Source organism: Dermochelys coriacea, chromosome 7, assembly GCF_009764565.3.
Source record: "Dermochelys coriacea isolate rDerCor1 chromosome 7, rDerCor1.pri.v4, whole genome shotgun sequence".
Classification (NCBI taxonomy): domain Eukaryota; kingdom Metazoa; phylum Chordata; order Testudines; family Dermochelyidae; genus Dermochelys; species Dermochelys coriacea.
This window is the reverse complement of record NC_050074.1, coordinates 21,060,925-21,083,210: the sequence shown is the minus strand read 5'-3', so window position 1 is coordinate 21,083,210 and position 22,286 is coordinate 21,060,925. Positions and strand designations below refer to the sequence as shown.

The window sequence follows — 22,286 nt, the reverse complement described above, 5'->3', positions numbered from 1 at the left end:
GATGCCAGTGTTACCCCTTTTGACCTGAGCTGATAGCCAATATTCAAGGTCTTGCAGGTTGTTTTTGTTAGGAGGAGAAATTGATAATAGTGTCAGGGATTTCTTTGATGCAAACCTGCTTATTTACAAAGAATGCAAACAAAGTTCTATTTCCCTGAACACAGTAAGAATCAAACAAGAGGAGACTATTTCCTTGCTCATTATTCCAAGCCTCTTTTTCCAGCCAGCACTGTACCCCAAAAGCTCTCTTTTACCTTTCTCTTGATCACATTGCAAATTCTTCTCTAGCTATTCTTGTCTTTCTGCTGCCTTCGCTGTCTATGTCTGTGATGTTTCTGGCTGCATCTGCTCACATATAAACACAGGCCTCCCCCAAAGCAGTATTCTGCCATCTGTGTTTGCATTCAACCCCCAGCGAAACCTCTCCATCCACATAGCTTTGCTCCTGACCAGCCTTGCATGTGGCGTATGTTTTGGGCAGTGGCTCCTATTGGCTCTAGCTATTTTACTCCAAAAGGAGCTTAGTTGCTTCTTACATTTATCCTGAATGAAAGATGGCTATTATGCACACCAGCTTCCCCCAAACCCCAGCATAAAACTATGGAATAACATTTTTTAGAAGATTTGTTCACCTACAGTAAAATATCTGTCTACAGTAATGTTTCTGTGTGGCATTATGCATCAGTAGATTGAACTTTATACTACTTCTCTATATGTCTACATTTCTAATGCACCACTCACTATTGTATGTAGGTAACAACACTAATATTATCGTTAGGGACAGATAATTTAAATGAAGATGGCCAAGGCAAAAGGTTAAATTAATTCAATATTGCAGTCAGACTTTAGTATGCTCAGAAGCCTGGGAGTTCAGATCCCATCTGGTGGAGATAAGGATGGGGATGCTTGAACCTGCATATTGACAGCACGTGCATTCAAGGATGTGGGACATTAGGAGCGCATTTTTAAATAAACTAGAGCATCCGGAAATGAAAACAAATGTTCTTCTCTGTAGAAGAATATGTTGGTGTAAAAGGAAGGCATTAGCATGCAGGGTCTGTATCACAGTGTCCTACTTACAGCCTCAGGAGCTGATGATCAGAAATAAGACCCTACGCTATGGGGTCTGAAGAGTATAAGTGAGTTTTGAATCAAAGGCCCATCCATTTATATGTGTGTCTGGGTGACAGATGACACCAATGAAGTGTGATATAATAAGCTCATTACTGGAATTCACTAGGGGGGAGAGGAATTGTGTATGCCTGAATAAGGTAACTGGTTCCTAGGCAACATGTGAAATGTGCCTTGCTTGGAAGACCTGTATACTCTTCATTGTCTAAACCATGGTGACCCCTTTGGGTATGGAAATACCCCGTGCTGCCTGTTTGTCAAAGATGTCACTTTTAAGCTAACAGATTTTTAATTATTCCTATTTTAAAAAACACAGTGAGGGTCAAATTCAGACCTGGTGTAAGGGGGTGCAGCTCTCTGCTTCACAAGCACCAATTTGCTCAAAACATGGGGCAGAGCCATCACCATGGAGGCCCCAGGTCTCTGCCCCCTCTCTAACTGCCATGGAGCAACACTGCTAGAAACTCCCTGGGTAGCTGCTAGCCCAGAGAAGGCTCTTCATCACACTGGGGGAACCCTCTCAAAAGTCAGTGCTGCTTCATAGGGACCAATGCGGGGGACAGGATTGTGTATGCATAGCATATCTGGACGTATAGATCCCTGACCCACAGACGGTCCTGTTCTGAGTCCAGAAAGAGGAGGACAGTGCTGCAAAGGGGTGGGAAGAGGGATATCCATGCACAATATTTGCTCAGTTCTTTCTCAGGCAAAACTCTTATTGACTACAATGATAATTTTTCCTGATTAGGGACAGAGAGGTCAGGGCTGCAAGATTTAGACCCATTGCTTATTCCTTCCACTTGACACCATAATCTACTTGTGGAGTCACGATTAGAGAACTGACAATGTTAAGGCCTCCGCAAAGGGATAAGCAGCAGGACAAGGTCATCTCTTAAGCAGGGCCGGCCTTAGGGAAAATGGCACCCAGGGCAAACTTGCATTTTGGTGCTCCTTTAAGCAGGGGAAACTATTTTCAGGCAAATGCCCTTAAATAAAAGATGGAAGAGCCCTCTCTTTACCTGCAATATATGGATACGTGAATAATTTACAAGGTTTTCAATGAAGCATCAGCAGCTATTTAAGGGTCTGATTCAACAAAGCATTGAAGTCAATGACAAATGGGATTGCTCATCTTTCTGCAAGATCAAGCCCCCTAATATGTGAGGTGCAAGGGACAGAGTTGAATGCTCTAGTGAAATGTCCAGGAGATCTGCAGCAGGCATAGCAAACAGAGCTCAGCATGATCCGTGGGTTCTTCCAACTTCCAGCTGGAAAGGATTCGATGGGGGATTAGTCATCTTGAAGGCAAGTGCCCGAATGTTATGATTAGGGCTGTCTGTTCAGCGTTTAGTTTAACTTGAGCTGTAGAAGAGAGAAAATGCAGAGGCATACTGGTGGGAAGTAGTTAACACCAGCAGAATAAACAAGTGGATACCACTGCCAGGCCTCACTTCTCTGGAGGACAAGCTTAAAGAGACACAAGGGATTGTGTCTGAAGGTGACTTGAACCCAGAAGAAACAAATGGGGCTAAGAGGGGACAGGTCTGGGGGCCTGCCTCCCTGTTATATGAACTGCAGAGAGTCAGGGGCAACCCGTTCTGACCAGGTTTATAATGAGCCATGTCAGGGATATTTGTCTGGCACCTTGTAAACTAGCCAGAAAAACACACTGTTTTTCTAGCATTATTTCTGCGCATCCTGACATGCAGGGCAGCAGATACCAAATAGATTTCTCATCCTCACGCTGTTATGTAAAAGCTTGGAGAAGCTCCCACTTCTTTTTTCAAGTCTCAATTGAGAAAAATCTCTTTGTATGAGAAGTTATTAGCCTGGTAGATAATTTACATGGTTTTTGTTTTTAACTCTATGCAGAAGATAATTTATTAATTGCTCCATGATTTTCTATATATTACTATGATCACCAAGACAGTTGCAGCTTAGATTTCTGTTAGATCTCTGTTCTGCAGATTGGGTTTTTGGAAATCTTTCAGACAAGCTTTGCATAGGAAAGGTAGAGAAGAAATGGCATTGGTGATGGGCAGTGGAGCCTTTCCCATCAGAATCCAGCCTAGGTCATCCGTTCAGGGAGTTGATTGGCATTTCAGTATTGTCCATCTCTAACCTTCATAGAATCATAGAAGATTAGGGTTGGAAGAGACCTCAGGAGGTCATCTAGTCCAACCCCCTGCTCAAAGCAGGACCAACCCCAACTAAATCATCTCAACCAGGGCTTTGTCAAGTCAGGCCTTAAAAACCTCTAAGGATGGAGATTCCACCACCTCCCTAGGTAACCCATTCCAGTGCTTCACCACCATCCTATTGAAATAGTTTTTCCTTTATCACACAGGATCCTTTCCCATTGTCTTCTGACCTCTAAGCAATGAATAATTCCTCTAAGACTATGCATTACTCTACCACCAACCAGCAACAGCAACCATCAGCAGCAGAAAGCTGCTCTGACATACTGTTTGGATTGCCCTGCATAGGTATGATCCTTAGACTCCTGGCAAATTGCTATTGTGGCCCAAAATTTGGATACTCCTTCCATAGTGCTTTATAATTCTTACCAAATGGAACGTAACACTTTGTAGAATGGGGATAGTAGCTTGTGGTACTCAAAAATATTCTTGTGAGGTGAATTTAGGAGAAATGTTTTGGATATTCTGAATCCAAAATGGAGCCACCATACTGATGACAAGGCTAGATGTTGAATGGAAGATTTGCTCACTGAGATAGCCCAAAGCAAATGCAAGTTGAAGAGGTATCAGCCCCCTCACTGTGTTGGAAAGCGTATAATTAACCCAAGATGTCACTTTGTAGCTGGGGTTAACTGGATCATAGGTGCAAAACAAAAATGAAATGCATAGATATTTCTTTAATAAATTGCCATATTCTGTTTTTTAATTGCTCCATAGTTTTACTGTCCATAATGGGAGGATGGAAATGCCGTGGATTTGGAGCAAACCTGTTCTGCAAATCAATGAGATGCTCAAATAGCTAAAAGGAAAACTGGAATTTCTTTGTGTTTCTAATGATGTGTTTTTCTAATGATGTTCTGAAACAGGACAAAGATCACTCTTGCATTGCAGGATGGAATAAAACAGGACAAAGATTATTCTTGCATTGCAGGATGGAATAATGCATTTAGCACTGTAGTTCCACTAAACTGATCACATAACATCAGTTAAAGGGCAGGAAAATTTGAGAGGAGAAAATGCTTACTACACCCTTAAGAACTAAATCAACTTGCAAGCAACCTACTACTGAAGAACATTTTGAATTGATGGAAGTTTTTATTATGGCTTCTTTCTGATGGGCATGCTTTGAGTTCAGGGACATTATTGTCCTCATTAAGCCAACGTGATCAGCATATCTTAGCGATGATTTGCAATATCCATTTTTTGTTCTGCACAAGGATCTTCTTTTGTAGGAGGGCATGCATAGGAACTTCCCTGCATGCGTGACTCATATTCCTTGACCTGAGGCTATGAAGGGAGCTTTTGTTGTGTCCACATCTTTTCTGACTACTGCAGGCTGGGAGATCATGTTAAAAAAACAGAATTAGCTGCCTCAAGAGTGGAGAAGCAAAACGTGGATTCAGTGAATGGCAAGAAATCAAAAATCTGAGACATTGTCTCTGGAATGAAGATGACCCTCTTGACTGGAGATAAAATATCATCCACTATGATGCTATGCCAGCTGGTGAACAGAAAAACACATCCCCTAAAGATGGCTGTCTTGATTAGTTTTGAACTGGATTCTGCTAACTTCCTGGCTATTAGGATGGTCAGGGCAGACCAGGATAATTAGGGTGACCAGACAGCAAGTGTGAAAAATCGGGATGGGGATGGGGGAATAATAAGCGCCTATATAAGACAAAGCCCCAAATATCAGGACTGTCCCTATAAAATCAGGACATCTGGTCACCCTAAAGATAATATCCATCTTTATGAATCATGGCTGAATGACTGATGAAAATTAGAAGTATGAGCGGGAGGGGGAACTAAGGTGATGAATGGGCACTCGATAGCAGATCTGCACTTAAGCACGAAAATCCGTTCTAAGCTTTCAGCTACAATTTCAGTTTCTGGTAATAAGGGTAACTCAAGACTTACGATCTATTTCCATAAGATGTTGAGAGCCTCTAAGGAGATGCTGAGAGCCCCTCAACTCCAATCAAATTCAGTGGAAAATGGGAGTTGCTCAGCATTTATCAGGGTGGGATCTGTAATGAACATTGAGAAGACTCTGTCCTTTAGGTATGCACAGACAACTCTCACTAAACCTATAGTGTGTATGGTAACACCCATTGTTTCATGTCCTCTGTGTATCTGTGTATAAAATCTCCCCACTGTATTTTCCACTGAATGCATCCGATGAAGTGAGCTGTAGCTCACGAAAGCTTATGCTCAAATAAATTTGTTAGTCTCTAAGGTGCCACAAGTACTCCTTTTCTTTAAACCTACACACTAATGTTGGGGAAAGGTACTCAAAACTTTAGGGCAGAAAGCGTGGTAGCAAAAAGACTCAGATACCACAGTGAAGGATTTAAATAGAATAGAATATCCTTATGATGAATGTCACATACTGGAAAGCCATCTTTGAATCAAGAGTTGGCATCAGAATAATAGGAACAACACAATTACTTGTTTATTACATTCTCCTGACCTTTTTCCAGGAATGTAGTCGGGATGCCAAACTTGCAACTGACCCAGGGAAAACTAATAAACAAATCAATTTTTCCGTAAGGTAAACAAAATGTAAAAGTCAAATGTCTATTTGTATGCCAAGAATCTGCCTCCTACAATTCAGAATGCACAACCCAGCCCTGTAAACTAATGATAAGGTCAGATCTCAGAGCATCAAATAATTGATTGAGAGCTTCCAGTGTAGACTGTCTCTTTCCATGGCCCATGGCGTTATAAGTTTATTAAGCCTTAGATCCACTTCTAATCTAGTGATCTTTCAAACCACCAGCACAGACATTTTTTAGATGGCCACCTTTTAAAAAATATTGATAATAGTTAAAATTAATATTTTTCACTTAATCTTCTGGGAATCTCAAAGCACTTTACATACATTAATGAATCAATCCTCTCACCCTCCTGTAAAGGAGCTAAGTGTTTTTATCCCCATTTTACCAACGGACAAACTGAGGCACGCAGTGATTGAGGTCATCGATGTCACTGGGAAAGTTCCCATGGATTTAAACAGGAGCAGGCTCTAAGTGACTTGCCTAAGACCGTGCAGGATGTCTACGGCAAGGCTTTGAATAAAATCCAAAAGTCTGAGGAGATCTCTTTTGCCACAAGAACACCTTGCCTCTTTTTTTGTACTTCCTCATACAATATAAAAAGAGTAACTAATTGAAATGACTTTAATGTCTTCCTAAGTCACAAAAAAAGTCTATATACAGCACATAAGTGATATATACAATCATTGGATATATCTGGCTTCTAACCAGGGCTTCATTCCTTCCGATGGAATGAAAACAAAACAAATACAATTTTATCATCTCTTTTTTTAGCAAAAATATTTTTAGTAGACAGTTGTATTTATTAATAAATTATTCCTGGAAACATATATCAGATAGGATGTCAGATCCCACCTGATAAATACCAGTATTTTAAATTATGCCTACTGGCCTTCACCGTAACATATATAAAAAACAATTGATCAACTAATGACAAAACAATAATAAAATGTATGCAGGGTCAGAAAAAATAATAATAGCCAACAAAGAAACAGTAACTACACAATCATTCGATTTTATCTTCAGTGTTTCAAGGACCAGGGTTCTCCTCCAGGGAGTGTGATGGATTGAAGAATCTGAAACTCAGGCTCTGTGTACACTAGAGAAATTTGCACTGGTGTAGCTAAACGGAATCAAACGCTAATGTAGGTGTGCTCCACCAGTGCAAAATGGGGCATGCATTCAGGTGACTCACTCCAGACACCTGTGCAAACCCTTAATGATGCACTTCACCAGTGTAAAGTAAAACTTGCTCTTCTTTGATGTACTGCAGAGTAAGTCACACCAGTTCAAACTCCACTTTGCTTCAGTGCAACATGTCTACGTTAGTTACTCTGGTGCAAATTTCCCTAGTGTGGACAGACCTTCAATTTCTGTGATTCTTGTAACAGTCAAGGCTAGCAAGGAGCCAGTGATTGCTGAGCCCAGGAAGAACATATACATACGTTCACTTCTGTTATGTCACTGGAATTAGGTTTTAATGTTGTAAAAATCTTTCTTTGGGAGAGACTGGGATAAACAACTCTAATCTCACCAATGAACTTATTCTAAAAAGCAGAAGTACATCATGAATAAATCATGTAATCAAATTCTTGTGTCTCAAATGGAACGGAATATTGCTGTTCCATAAATGGAGGCCATGAACCCTATGGGACTTCCAAAGCTATTAACATCTCTGCTGATGGGTAGAAACTCGGAGCTCTAAGAGGATTTGGAACTGTCAAAGCAACTCCCCTGAAGAGATGCAAAGCCTGAAATGAAAATATTTGCAAAACAATAAATTCACTAGGAGCCCGAGTATTTTCTGAGATGGCAGGTTTAGAAAGGAAATGCAAAACACCTTCATGATAGCAGGCAGAGCAGTAGTGAGAGCTTAGTACCCTATAGCCATTCTTTCAGCCTAAAGAACTCATTGCTTCATAGGATACCCATTAATATCTGGAGAGGATGGGCAATTAACTGGATACCCAAATCACTAATCACTACCTGAAAAATGTGGCTAACACTAATATATACAAGATTTCTAATATTACACTATACAGGGCCAAATGTATTGCTAGCATATGCCAATGCACTTCTATTTCCCTCAGATTTAAATATGATTCAGGATATGTAATTATAGTAAAAATACTGCTTTGAACCTTCTATAGCACTTTTCTATTGAAAATCCTAAATCTTTGCACAAACATTAATGAATTAAATCTCACAATCTAGCCCAGGGATTGGCAACCTTTGGCACACAGCCCGTCAGGGAAAGCCGTTCCAGGAGCTGTGATCGACCGAACCTGTGGACACTGCAGGTAGACAAACCATCCCGGCCTGCCAGCAGCTTTCCCTGACGGGCCGCGTGCCAAAGGTTGCCAATCCCTGATCTAGCCTGTGACGTAGATCAGTATTATGATCCTCCATTTTACACATAGGGAATCTGAGGTACAGAGAGAATAAATTATTTGCCTATGGTTGTACAGGAGGGCTGTGGCAGAGTTGGGACTAGAACCCAGATCTCCCAGCTCTTAAACCCATGCCAGTCACCATTCCTCAGCTGACATGTCACAGTGCAATATGCCACTAAAATATTTTTTTCTCAAACTTGTAGTCTCTCAAGTGTCCTAGTGGCTTGATAGTACATATGAAGAATGGAGCTTGTACAGGGATGACGAGAACACAGATTAAACAGACTGATCAACTTTTTTGGGCCTCAGCTCCCTTGTGCCAATATGAGAGACCTTCGGAGGGTTGTTACAGGGCTTAATATGTTATTATTTATAACTTGCTTTGAGACCCTTCATGTTGGAAGACTCTATAGAAGTGTCAAGTATTATGTTTGCACATGGTATAATTAAGAACTAGGAGTGAATACATTAATCTATTCCCACATGGCTCTATCAGTCTAAAAATGTTGATCTTTGGATTGATCAGACTGGGTCATTTGCCCATGACTCCATTGATGAGCAAATGAAAGATCCTGTTCTAAATAGATTTGGTCATTAACCTATGGTTCCATTGATCATGGGAATGTTGGGCCCATGGACTAAACAGAATGGATCATTTGCTTATGGTTCCATTGATCAGGGGAATGTGCACATCTGTGCAGAAAGGACTAGGCTATTTTATCATGGCTCTAATGATCAGGGGAATGTAGGCACCTGGGTTGCACAGGCTTGGCAATCTGCCCATATCTCCATTGAACAAGGGAATGTGGACATCTCTGGTCTGAAGAGACAGGGTCATTTGCAACTTTGTGGATGGCTCCGCAGAATAAAAGAAGAGAATAAAAGAAAGGGAAAGTTATAAAATAGAAAATTCTGTGGAAAGGCATGAAATGTGCTGTTGGCACTATGGCATAACTCTGTCAGGTGTACGTCTGCTACTGAGTCAGGCAGCTGACTCTGTTATTTTAAGGGGGTTTATCTCCCATGTGCCAGCGACACACAACAGAGTTATCTGTTAGGCACAAACCACCAGCTCTTTTCTGGCCCCTGCAAACAAAAAGGAACAGAAGAAATATTTTACACACAGCAAGTATTTAAACTTGTCTGTCCACTAAAAAAGAAAATCCAGAGAGAGAAAGAGAGAGAAAGAGGGAGAGGGAATCCCTATGGAAACAAAGCTTTCACTCCACTAATACGGTTAGTCAGACAGAGACTGTCACTACTCATAAAGCAGGGCCAAAGAACCCTGAGGGCAAGTACCTCTGCTATGATGGCAAAACTCAGCCAGAGGAGAAAATAGCTCTCAAATCAGAGACAGCACATTGAAAAGGGAATCTCAGCCTGGGAACTAATGCGACCAGCTCTCTAGTTCACCGTCACCCCTCTATCTCCACCACCCACTCTCACAATATAAAAAAAAAGACCCTGAAGAGAGGAAGAGTCAAAGTGGAATCCAAGCTAAAACAGGACATATTCCTGCAGCCTTTGTTAAACACAAAATCAGAGCCTTGATACCAAGAAAAAAACTATTACTCCGTTGGGATTCTGTAATCTGTAATATGAATAGCCTTTCTCAGCAACATGGAAACTCCGAACAAACAATAACCTTGCCTCTTATGTCCAGCAGCAATAGGATGCCTTTATTTGTGGATCTTAACTGTTTGAACACTGCAGATTCTCTCTCTCTCTCTAGCCCCTCCTAATTAATAATTTGGCTTAGCCTTTAAAACGATCTGCTTATCCTAATGTTTAACAGTGGTGTGACCTGGTGTGACAGGCTGTGTTTGCTGGTTGTTAGTTTCAGGGACTGACTCATGACACCGGGATTCTATTTTCAGCTTTATCACAGACCAGTTGTGTGGCTTTGAGCAGATCACCTCACCTCCCTGTGCCTCAGTTTATACTACTCTAGAATGGTGAGACTATCTACCTCATAGAGGTATTGGGAGGCTGAAGGTATTTTCTTAAAATGCTTTGAGATGCTCAGGTGGAAAGTGGTGTAGAAAAGTGGACAGTGTTTCATTTACAACCCCGGTATTCCTCTGAGTTGTCACAATCCGTCACCACCTGGTGCCTCAGACATGTCAACCATGACTAAGGCTGTGAGGAGCCTCCCAAATGGCAACTATTATTCTTTCCTGAGGATCCCGTTTGTCTGGACTGCACATATACAGGGGTGCTGCATCTCCTCAGGGATGTGTTTTCTGTTTGCCTCCTAGGTGATCTATCGTGCCTTAACTCCAGCCAACAAGATTGAAGACCCATATGGTCCTGAGGCCCAAGACCTCCTGAAACTCACCAACCTGCGCCTCCTTTTGTTAAAAAGGCAGGAGTGTCCCTGCCAAGGCTTGGGATTGCTGGAGAAACCCCAGAGGTTTGCCCACTATGCTATCTATGATCTGATTGTCCGGGGAAGTTGCTTCTGTAACGGGCATGCAGAAGAATGCCAGCTTGCCAATGGGACAGGGAACACAGAGAATGTGGTGAGTTCTTGAAATTCACTAGTTTACTTCAATTTGTATTTGTTTGTGCTTCCTGAGACAAACAGAGGCTTCTCCATAAGACCCTGTCCATCTTCCCCATAACAGTTTAAAATAGGGTACCACTGATAATCCACATCAATGAAACCTAAACCTGCTTCTTAGTATGGAAGGGGCTATATAATACTAAAAGCTGTTCCAAACATGATCTGTGTTAGAGATAGGCCTAAACCAAAACCTTGGATCTGAACATACCCACACTTTGTGGAGAGGTTTGACATCTGAAATGGGATCCAGATCCAAATATAGTGGCTGATATACATCTTCTCATATCTCAGTAGGAAAATAAACCAAAACCATGAAATTCTGGAATTTCAAAATCTGTTCTAAAAAAGGAGTACTTGTGGCACCTTAGAGACTAATAAATTTATTTGAGCATAGCTCACGAAAGCTCATGCTCATATAAATTTGTTAGTCTCTAAGGTGCCACAAGTACTCCTTTTCTTTTTGCGGATACAGACTAACACGGCTGCTACTCTAAACTCTGTTCTAGTTATCTGTCTTAAATCACATAAGGAAATCTCTATTTAAACAATGCAAAGAATCTCATTGACCACAAGCTAGGACATTAAAAGTATTGCTTGAAATTCCATTTTTACTTTGCACTGTATTAGAGTGCAAATGATAGCGGAGATCCCCACCACTGGAGACTCTTGAATTTGCTAGGCACAAGTAGTTGTGTTATGGTTATGATTTCAGCTTTTGACTCTGAACTTCCTGGGTTTTGTTGGTTCAGCCAGATGCTAAGCATTATTGGTGGGAGAAGAAGATTGTGTGAGTGGTTTAATTATAGAGTCCTACAGCCAAATTCATAATTGTGGAATACTTCAATTATTTTCAATGAAAATTTTGCTTGATTAGGCACTGCAGAGTTTGACTCTAGATACCAAGGCCAGAAGAAAGAGGCATGATTGGTCTTCTTGTTCCTTCTCTTGAATCACAGAAGATTAGTCAATGTTCTATTGGTTTTTTTGAAAGGTCTTAGCTTGACCCATGCAATCTAATCTTTGTCTTGATATATAATGGACTTCTGTACGAATAGTTTGTTACTCATTTGTGACTCTAATAGAAAATATTCTCTGTAAAAGGGAACATAAATGGGTAAAAAGAAGAAAAGGAAAAGAAAAAGAAGGTTTTGCCAATGCAGTTATTTATGCGCATGTATGTTTTCAGGGCACAATTGTGGAGCTAGCAGTTCAAAATGTGGCCAAGAACATATTTGCTTGTAATAAACTCCAATCACTTTTTAATTTTAATATCTACCTGGCTGTTCTTTTAGGCACTTGCACCAACAATTTGCTCTAGTGCTGACACTATGTCCCAAGTTTCAATCTGGAGGGATTTCTTCTCCTTCTGCGCAGCCACGTGCACTCAAGTATGTGAGCTATTGGGCTTGATTATCAGAGGTGCTGAGCATTTAAATCTCCAACTGAAGTCAATGGGATCTGTGGGTGTTTAGTGACTGAAAAATCAGGCATGACATCCTTTTTATTTTCTGGATAACGTACTAGAGAGGAAGTGGAAGTCTCAACAGAAATGCTGGTGGTCTCGAGCCCAGCCTTGTCTACCTCTGGAGAAAAGCCAGGTTTTCAAGGAGCTTGGGAATTATTTTTTGTGACATATTTGGATCAGCTTGTGATAAGATTTATAACCAAACTTTAAAAAAAAAAAAAAGACAGAATGAGTGCAAATTTACTAAGTTTCTGGTAAGATTTTTTTGTTACTTACTTAACCTTCTTGTAGCACAAGGTTCAGAATGTAAAGGTAATTCTCTTGCCCCCTCCACTCAGCTTAAAACAGGTTAGGATAAAAAGGATCTGTCATACATACCACAAGTTCACTCTTGAATGGTGCTAAGCCTGAATTCTCTTCAAAGGTTCCGTGCGCCCTTTACCTGACGCTATCCTAGTTCACAGTAGCCCTTTACATTTTATGAGGAGACCAGACTCAAACTCCTAACCTTTTCACTGCTATTATACATGCCAGGTATAGGTAGCTGGATGCATCTCCAGTCCAAATAGAGCAATTATGATACCATGTGCTATAGTTTTCAGTAGAATGTTAATTGGCTGAACAGTGAAGAGATTAATAATTAATGTAATCTTCAACAGTCACTTTGGAATAAAATTCTAGGCCTTGATCTAGGAAAGCCCATATTTACACTGTGGTATGTGCTTTAGTACTTTCCTGAATAAGGATGTGTTCCTGAATCAAGGCCTTAAAGCTGGGTGTTCGAATGCTGCTATTCAGACTTCACTACCAAAAATGCCCCCATTACTGTCTAAATACTGATTCAGCTGTACATATTGTATGGAGTAACCATAATAACAGTCATGGGAGAATTATGTTAACCAAATATAGTGTGTTACCCAAGGACATCAAAAAGATACATTCCAGGCCAAGAATTCAAGCCATTTAACCAGGCGCAGAACACAAGTCAACAGCTCTGTGGTTTTCCAGGAGGCTATCTGTCTCTATAATGGGATCTGAAAACAAAAGCAGCCATACAAGCTTTATTCATGATGCACTCTGACATTATAGACTCAAGAAACCCGTTCCACAACTAATTTCATGTCCGTAAAGGTATATGGTGCATGTGTTATTCTGTTTTTTTTCTTCTGGAATGGATATTCCTAGGTGTCTTTTAAGTTTTCTACTTTTAGAGTTAGATATTGTACAATTAATAAAGATCATATGAATTTCACAATATTTAAAAGATTTTTTTCTGAATCACTACTAGCTGTGGTATAAATCTAGCATCTTATGTATGCTAGCATTGGGTGATGTTATCCACCCACTGTAAATGTGGACCCGTTTAAGACATAACTGTAGAAAAAACACTGTTTAAAGAACAAATTCTCTACTGCAAACTGTTAAATATACAAGTGGTGAAATAGAATAAATGAGTTACTCATTAAATGAATACAGCTGGTAGAAGAATAAACACTGCCCGTCAAAAGGGAAAACACAATATTCTGTAAGCTGTTGGCACAGTCATTGTAAACTATGACTGGATGTCTCTTTTTTTATTTTTTTCGTTAGTCTCAATGGAACAGGGGTTTTGTGCCATCAAATGACTTCACGGGGCAGAAGGTGAAATAGTTTTGATGAAATAGATTTCATGAGTGACTCATACCAGAGACAACAAGAAGTATGTATCCTAGTACTTACACTGAGAGACAACAGTGAGTGTTTTGCCTGGATAGGACTCAGTAAGAACTGAGGATGGGCTTCAGGATCCCTGTATCAATTCCCCTGAAGGTGCAGTGCCCATCATGTGGCGGAAGATATTTTATAGAACATATTAATAAAGAAAATCAATGGGCATCTTGAGATTTAAGATTGTTAAGCCTTTTTAAATCTTTTGATTATTTAATATATGGTACTTATAGGAAATGCAGAGCATACGAGCATTTTAAATAAACTATTCCTCTCAATGCTGGGGTTTGCTTTTTATGGATTATTTCACTGGTATTTTTGTCTGGAAGCATCTGATATTTCCTAGGTTAAATTTAGCATAATCTCTATAACTACACTCATATTTCTCTGTACAAAGTTCCTGTAAATTCCTTCCTTAGTCAAATAGGTGGGACAGAAGACTAGGGGCAAAAAGCCTGGATCCAGCTCTTTTGCGCATTCTTCCATTTCAGTGCAGAAAGTAAAAAGGAGAAGAAGTGATGGCCAAGAAATCTATGGGCAAACATCCCAAATTTGGGGTTTTTTTGCAGCAGCAATTACCCTTTTTCTTGTTTTCCCTTTCTCCTCTCTTAGCCCCAAGTCATTTGGCAGATGCTGCAAAGATATGAAACATGATTTATGCATCATCTTGTAGTATCCTTAGGTTTACACTCAAAGGGCAGGATTCTTCTCTTGGTTCTGCATGGGCTACAGCATTTGGTTCTCCCTACATTATGGTGACATGACAGCGAGTGTGAAAAATCAGGACAGAGGGTGGGAGGTAATATGCGCCTATATAAGACAAAGCCCCAAATATCGGAACTGTCCCTATAAAACTGTGACATCTGGTCACCCTACCCTACATGAGTGGATCTTTCATGGATGTCATTGAAGGAGAACTCCTTATTGAAGCTATGTGATGTCATGAAAGTTACAGAGAAGCATTTTTGTTGTAAGTGCAGGACATTGGCATCAGTTTAGAAAGGAATGAATGCCCTGACCAGGCAAATCTGTGTGCCTCCTTGCCAGAGGATGTTGTGAAGGCCAAGACTATAACAGGGTTCAAAAAGAATTAGATAAGTTCTTGGAGGATAGGTCCATCAATGGCTATTAGTCAAGATGGACCTGGATGATGTCCCTAGCCTCTGTTTGCCAGAAGCTGGGAATGGGCGACAGAGGATGGATTACATGATTATTACCTGTTCTGTTCATTCCCTCTGGGGCACCTGGCATTGGCCACTGCCAGAAGACAGAATACTGGGCTAGATGGACCTTTGGTCTGACCCAGTATGGCTATTCTTGTGTTCTCTGTGTTTTTTTCATTGCTGGACATAGTGGAATGTAGCCCTCCCCCACTCCCTCTCCAAATACTGTTTCTGTAGGAGGTGCAAAGATAGCTGTTGTGATGTGCTGAGGGCCTTGCTGTAGGACACTGTAGGGCATGAGGAACAGCGATCACGTTTAGGTTGCGGTTAGCTAACATATGGTAGCTAAGCCCAACCTTTTTCCTAGCACACATCTAGAACATGCAAAGGAGCTTAGAGTGCAGACAGAGAGCACAGACAGTGAATGGCTTCTAGACAAGCTTCCAGTCCATTTGCCAAATATTTCCCAATTTTTTTTTTAGTGCAAATGAAACAATAATAAATATGGGACAAAGGAAGGTCACTGCGTATCCAAAAAAAAGATTTATAAAACACAGTGCAGAACCATAGGCTGTTGACAAGTGTTGGGGGTGTTTTGTTTGTTTTTGGTGCCCTCATTGCCAGGAAATTCATATGAATTGCCTCAGACATCAGTTCCTCTTCTTTATTATCTTGTTTACAGAGAGGAATTGTACTTTTTTCTGGGCCTGATCCTACACAATTGCAGCCAAAGGAAATTTTCCCATTGATTTAAATGGGAAAAGGATCTGGCCCTATCTGCAGTTTCTTGTTTGGGGTAAGGGGGAGTTGAAACAAGGGTTACATAAGTTAAAACTTGTTTTTCTACAGCACTTTGCTTGGTGACTTGGCTGTCATCCCCCTTGCAAATATTATCTCCTGACAAAATACCTTGTGCTGTTCCACTGATAATCCTCCAACTAAGTTTCCTCAGTCTCTGATGGATCCAAGTTGTGCCAGACTATGTGACTTCCAAGACTCAGTGCTGCCAGGAGCTGCTCTCTGTTGAAGATGGCAATTCAAAGAGCAGTTTTTGCTAGGGGAAAAATTAGCCTCAGGTGACTATCATCAGAAATGTTAATGTATTGTAGGCTACCTCAGAATGAGTTCTAGGGTCTCCCTACTGTTTTGCCTGAATAAGGACTGAATTAGGACTCCAGGGTGTGGTGCTCCCCATTTGAAAGAACAAGAAGAGATAACACAGACTATGTAACAATAAGTAGTTTATTTAAGTTTCATGGACCACATGTAAAGAACATTATATCCCTGGCATGTTTGCTAGCCCTGTTAGATACAAGGTTTTTCCAGGACTCCCTGCTGGAGCATTGGATGAAGAAAGATGGCTAAATTTCAGATATTGTCTGAGAGAGAAGCTGCCATAGCTAGCATCACAGATAGGTTCACTTGGATTTTCTTAGGAGCAGCTGTGGTGGAGCAGAAGGCTCCATGCAGTATGGTGCCCTGTGAACCACAGATGAGAACTTCAAAACTGTGGCTTTGAGGGTATGTTTACACTGCAGTTAAACACCCATGGCTGGCCTGTGTCAGCTGACTCGGGTTCGCAGGGCCCAAATCCAAATGTCTACACCACAGTTAAACAGCACAGTAATCCCAGCCCCGTGAGCCCGAGTCAGCTGACATAGGCCAGCAGTGGGTGTTTAATTGCAATGTAGATATACCCTGAGTAACAGTCAAGTTCCCCAAAATGATCTAATCTAAGGCCAGAGATGAATGTTCAGACCCATCTAAAAGGCCAAATCCAGAATTTCTTAGGCAAAACTCCCACTGAAATCAATGGATATATTGCCTAAGTAATGACTGAGTAAAATCTGAGTAGGGCTTCTGGACTTGGCTCAAGTTGCTGTTATCTCATGTAGACTGTGAGGAACATTCCTACATTAAGCTAAATCTCTGTTGTTGCCTGGCACTAGAAACAAGGCCCAAACCAAAATGCAGCATCACTAAACTTTGGAATTTTTTGAGATTCAGACCAGAATCTTCTAAACAGTCTCATCTTTATTATGGGCAAAACCTAAACCCCTGATTCAAATACCCTCCAACTTTGGGACTGACACCATACCAGTCTGGAAAGTGCATTTGTCCTGGTATGAATTTCTTGTGGACTATTCCCTGCTAGTACATCCAACAGCACTAAAAGTGTAGTTTTTTTTCTTTTTTTCTTTCAGATAGAGGACGTATCAGATATTAAACTGATAAGGGCCATGGTAGGCAGATCTCTCAGTTTCAGAGGTTCATTTCAGTTAAAATAAGGACCCAATAGTTTAAGTTCCTCTGCAAAGTATTTCTGAGTTTCTTGGGTCTCCAAAACTGAGCTCAAAGTCCCAAAAAGCAGGCACCCTCAGAGGATTTCTGCTACTTCCTACTCCCAGATGGGCTAGAATACCGTGAGAAAAGCCTACCTGGTGGTATTTTGACACTTTAACTTCCAGCTACAAGTGCAGGGGCACTTAAAAATGAAAAGTAAAGAATAAAGTAGTTAATCAAACTTTTTAGAATCATCAGTGTTTGGGTTTATGTTTTGGGTGAGGGTTCAGGTCAGATTGATTCACAGCGCCCTCGATTTTGGAACACACCCACTCTACTGTTGAGTTCTGAATGAAATTCGGCTGTTGGCCCCATTCCTTCTTACAAAGAAGGCTAATTTGCTGTACCCATACTGATATTATTGACTGTACCCTGTAAATATACTGTAATGCATGGCATCTTTATGTGTCCACTGCCATTTGCTAGTTAGAATCAGAACTACTCAACCTGGGGTCATGAATCCTGTAGCTAACATCTAATGGAGATTTGAGCAGGGGGTTGGACTAGATGGTCTCCTGAGGTCCCTTCCAACCCTGATAGTCTATGATTCTATGATTCTCCGTTGGCTGAAATAGGGATCTGTGCTTTTGAAGCAAGAGGATCTGAGTTCCGTCCATGCTGTCAGTGTGAAGTTTTGAGTAGCTGTGGTGTACAGCATAGCAGCAAACATGATAAAGCCCTTGGTGACCATGTTATCATACAGTGAACATGTAGTCTAGGATTATAAATTCAAGTAAAATATAGTTTCCCATATCCCTCTGCCAAGAACCACATGTAGTGCTGAATTACTCTTATTAATGTCTTGGAAATCTCTTTTATTAATGATTAAGGCTCTGAATCAGGAAATTTACCTATTCAGGAAGGCTGTTTAAGTGCTTTCCTGAATCAAGGCCTGAAAGAGTATTCTCTGTTACTTACTTACTTATACACCCCCCCACACACACACGCCAGTGAACAGCCTCTCTCTCTCTCACACACACACACACACACACACCATCTTTGTAGGAAGCAACATATCTACTTCACTTCTTTGACTTTAAACTATTTTTTGTGATGGGGTTACAAACTAACTCCCTATCTGAGACTGTATTAACTTTTAAACACAGCCTTTTATTAAATATAATGGTTAAGAATGAAATGTAAGCCATTCAAAACTACGGTAGTTTCATTTTATTGCTTAACTAGTTAATTATTGGTAGGTTGGGTTTTTTTTGGTAATTTTAATCACTTAATTGCTGCTTTCACCTTCGGTGAAAGAACCACACTACTCCTGCCAGTAGAGACCTTTGATTGGAAGCACTTGTAAATACACTTAGGGCTGGTAAAATGGTTTAATGTTCCTTATATTGCCTTCAGGGGGTTGTTTTTCTTTTTAAAGATGGGGGAGGGGAAGAAATAATCAGCTCTGTTTAAAACTATCAAAGACCATTTGAGACCAACATCTCTCCAAAGAGTCAAGTACAGCAAATTTCAGAGGGTGTTTATTTGGTTTCCATTTGATACAAGCTGTCCAAAATTAGACTTGATTCAAGCCACACTGATACTCTAGCAAATCCCAGGGTCATGGCAGTTCTTTTGTACAGGTGAATATCCACAGTAACAATGTAAGTATACCAGCTGCTGAGCTCCCTGCACTCTGCTATATAAGCCTCACATGCCAACTAAAAATAACAATATCACCCAGAATGTACTTTACTGTTCATCATTATCAGTAGTTAATATTAACTGAGTACTGTAAAATGAGATAAAGGAAGGAACTTATAGCCACAAACATTGGATTGACCACCGTAAATCCCAAGTAATTCCATTACAGTCAGTGGAGTTGCATCAGATTTACACTAGTATAAGTGAAAGGAGAATTTGGCCCACTGGTGTGAACAGATGGTGTTCAAGTTTCTCCATTACACAGTCATGGCCGTGCTCCCTGGTGCTAACCTCTTAAGTCTGTGCTGGGAATCCAAAGATCTCTGCTAATGTACTTTAGGTATGACAAAAACCACTTCTCTTCTCTCTTGAAACCCAGTTCCGGGTCTCTCCCCAGCAGAGCTGGCCACTCCTGCCAAAGTATTTGGTGCTTTTGTGATGTAGAACAAAAGAATCTAGGATGTGACCACCAAACTCATTTTCACCATTTGATCTGAGAAGATTTGAACTGTGGCAAAAGTTCAGGTTAGTGCATTGACCCAGTAATATACTGAGCCTCCCTCCTCTTCCTCACTTGAAATAGCCAGTCTCCATTCAATGGGGCAATCATTGGAACCAGGTGACCTACTGCCTCTCAGAAGTACTGTAATTGTAATGTCCTATGTTCCTCAGGCTTTATGTCAACATAGCAGCTATTATTTGCATGCTATTTGGTAGGCACTGACAATATGCTCACCACTATACAAGACAGAAGAGGGCAGCCCCGCCCAAAGACACTGAAAAGTCAAGCCTGCACTGAGACAGAAAATTATAAGAAACCAGATTGAGATGTTGGCTGGGGTGGTGTCATGCATGAGCTTGAAGGTGCAGACAAGAAGTTGATGCTTGATGCATTAGGCAACAGAGAGCCACAGGAAATTCTCAAATATCCCCCAGCAGGCCTGACTTGCAGTCACAGGAGAATGGGTACCAGTCAAAGGCCAGATTGGCAACTTGAAACCCTTAAAGGCCCAGCTCACTCTATGACATCCCTTTGTTGTAATGTATAAATTTTGTCTCTTTGTGAGATCATGCACAGCATTCCCTACATTATACATTGTCACTGTTCAGAAAGTGGCTTGGTCTGGCCAGCCTGTGGATTCACCTAACTCATACAAGCCACATTACTGACTTTCTTCATTGTTGTTCTCTAGTGAATTTGGGGAATGCTGATTCATTAGTGGTCTGGGAGACTGAAGCCCTCTGTTTATCCACAAAGCAGGTGCCACACTGCCAACTTCCTAGCTCACCTTCCCCTGCCAGGATCTCTCAATCCTGTTTTACAGAAGCTCTTTGGGATGGGTGGACATTCTCCTTGGAGAATGCCTACAAGGGTAACAGTCATGATGAGAGGGGTAATAGAGACATGAACTTAGACCAACCTACGCATATCACATAAATCAACAACACATGATGTGAATGGGTAAATAGCCTTCAGTCACTCCTAACCTTGTCAGGATTTGAACTGGTGACCTAAATGCGGAAAGCACTGCAATCCATCACTAATTCCCTCTGCCATTTGGTCCCCTAGGGCTTTGCATGCTTGAAAAAGTTGAAATAGTTTTTTCATTTGACCACACAAAATGACTGAACAGGTTCATGAATTTCCCTCAAAGGCTCAAATATTGATGATATTATCAGAAATCACAAACATCTGGTATAGCCAAAAATCCCTTTGTGGAACCAGAGAGCATGCATGCACCTCTCAATCTGGGGAGTTCATAAGGACAACAGGGATTAGTTTGAGGGCAGATGAATGTTTCACTGTTTCTCATGAGACCCTAACAACTACTCATAAATGGTGCCCTTCCTAAAAGCCTGTAAATGACTTGCTGCTGACATGGTTGCAAACTGCTATGTCCAAAACTGTTCTGGCGACACTACAAAGTGAATACACAGCCCGAAGACAAACATTTTCTCCGAATCAGCAACAGTTGCTCAGTTCTGGATGGCTTCCAAACTTAACCTTCATTCAGTAGCAAAAAAATGAAATACACTGACAGCAGCCAAGGAGCAGCAGCAAAACCAACAACAACAATTTCTAAAAAGATAAAAGAGCCCAACCAGACAGAGGGAAAATCAACAGAGCGAGGTATGATGTAGAACTGAAGGGAAATATTATGCATATTTTGCTTTACATAATGGTTCCAGCCACTTAGAATTCTCTTTTGTCAAGTGTGGTTTGCTTGCTCTTCATTAATCATTTTATGTCCGTTAACATCAGATATGAATGGTTAGGGTTCAGGAATTAAAGAATCAGAGAAGTTAAAGATGGAAAAGACCTATTTGGTAAATCTCTCTCTCTCTCAACTGCTCATGACAATGATATGTGTGGGTGATACTTGATATTGGGCAGTCAAAGTATGAAAGAGTCTCTAGTGATCACTTGGGGTCCTTCAGTCAAGACTCTGTGTCTTTCTCATAGATATGCTATGATTCAACTGTAAGTTACTGGGCTCAGTTCAGGAATCATGGGATGTAATTTTGTGACCTTTGTCATGCAGGAGGTCAAACTAAATGATCAAAATAGACCCTTTTGTAATCAGATTTAGGGGTTTGACATGGCTGACCGTCTTGCATCCTGGTCTGGAGAGACACCACATTATGTGCTCGATATCGCATCTCCCTGAGGATTACTGGTGTTGAGTTCTGAGAGAGAAATGCATACCCTGAAGTCTGTGTTCAGTCTTCCGTGAGGAGGCAGCCAACCGCTCTGTGAGGCGGTCAGTCTGCCAGCTGGCTGTAGAGGAGCAGTGGCATCAGCTGCAGCCTGTCCCCTCTGCTAGCTACATGAAATATCTGGTCTGAGAGGATTAAAAACTGGAGGAGTAGGGAGCAAATTGTTCAGGGAGCTGGGGTTGGGATAGGAAAGAATGCTAAGGTAATTCTTATTTTTAACATTCTTCTCATAATCTCAAATTACCTACAATGATAAGGGTGGGGAATGGAGGAGACTAGAAGTTCAAATATAAAATCTGACTTTCAGGAAAGGCTATGGAAAATCATAACTCACATTAGCGGTGAGATTAAAGGATAAAATTAGATTCACACTCCAGTCAAAAATGAAATCTCCGTCTTCACT

At 40.9% G+C, this 22,286-nt stretch overlaps 1 protein-coding gene across 1 annotated transcript in view; it reads left to right on the top strand.

Moving 5' to 3' along the window:
* LOC119859476 (netrin-4-like) overlaps positions 1 to 22,286 on the top strand; it is a 65,912-nt gene that overhangs the window by 13,467 nt on the left and 30,159 nt on the right. The window contains exon 3 of the mRNA XM_038411648.2: positions 10,536 to 10,799. Within this exon, the coding sequence (XP_038267576.1) occupies positions 10,536 to 10,799 (264 nt within the window). The remainder of the gene's footprint in view (positions 1 to 10,535; positions 10,800 to 22,286) is intronic.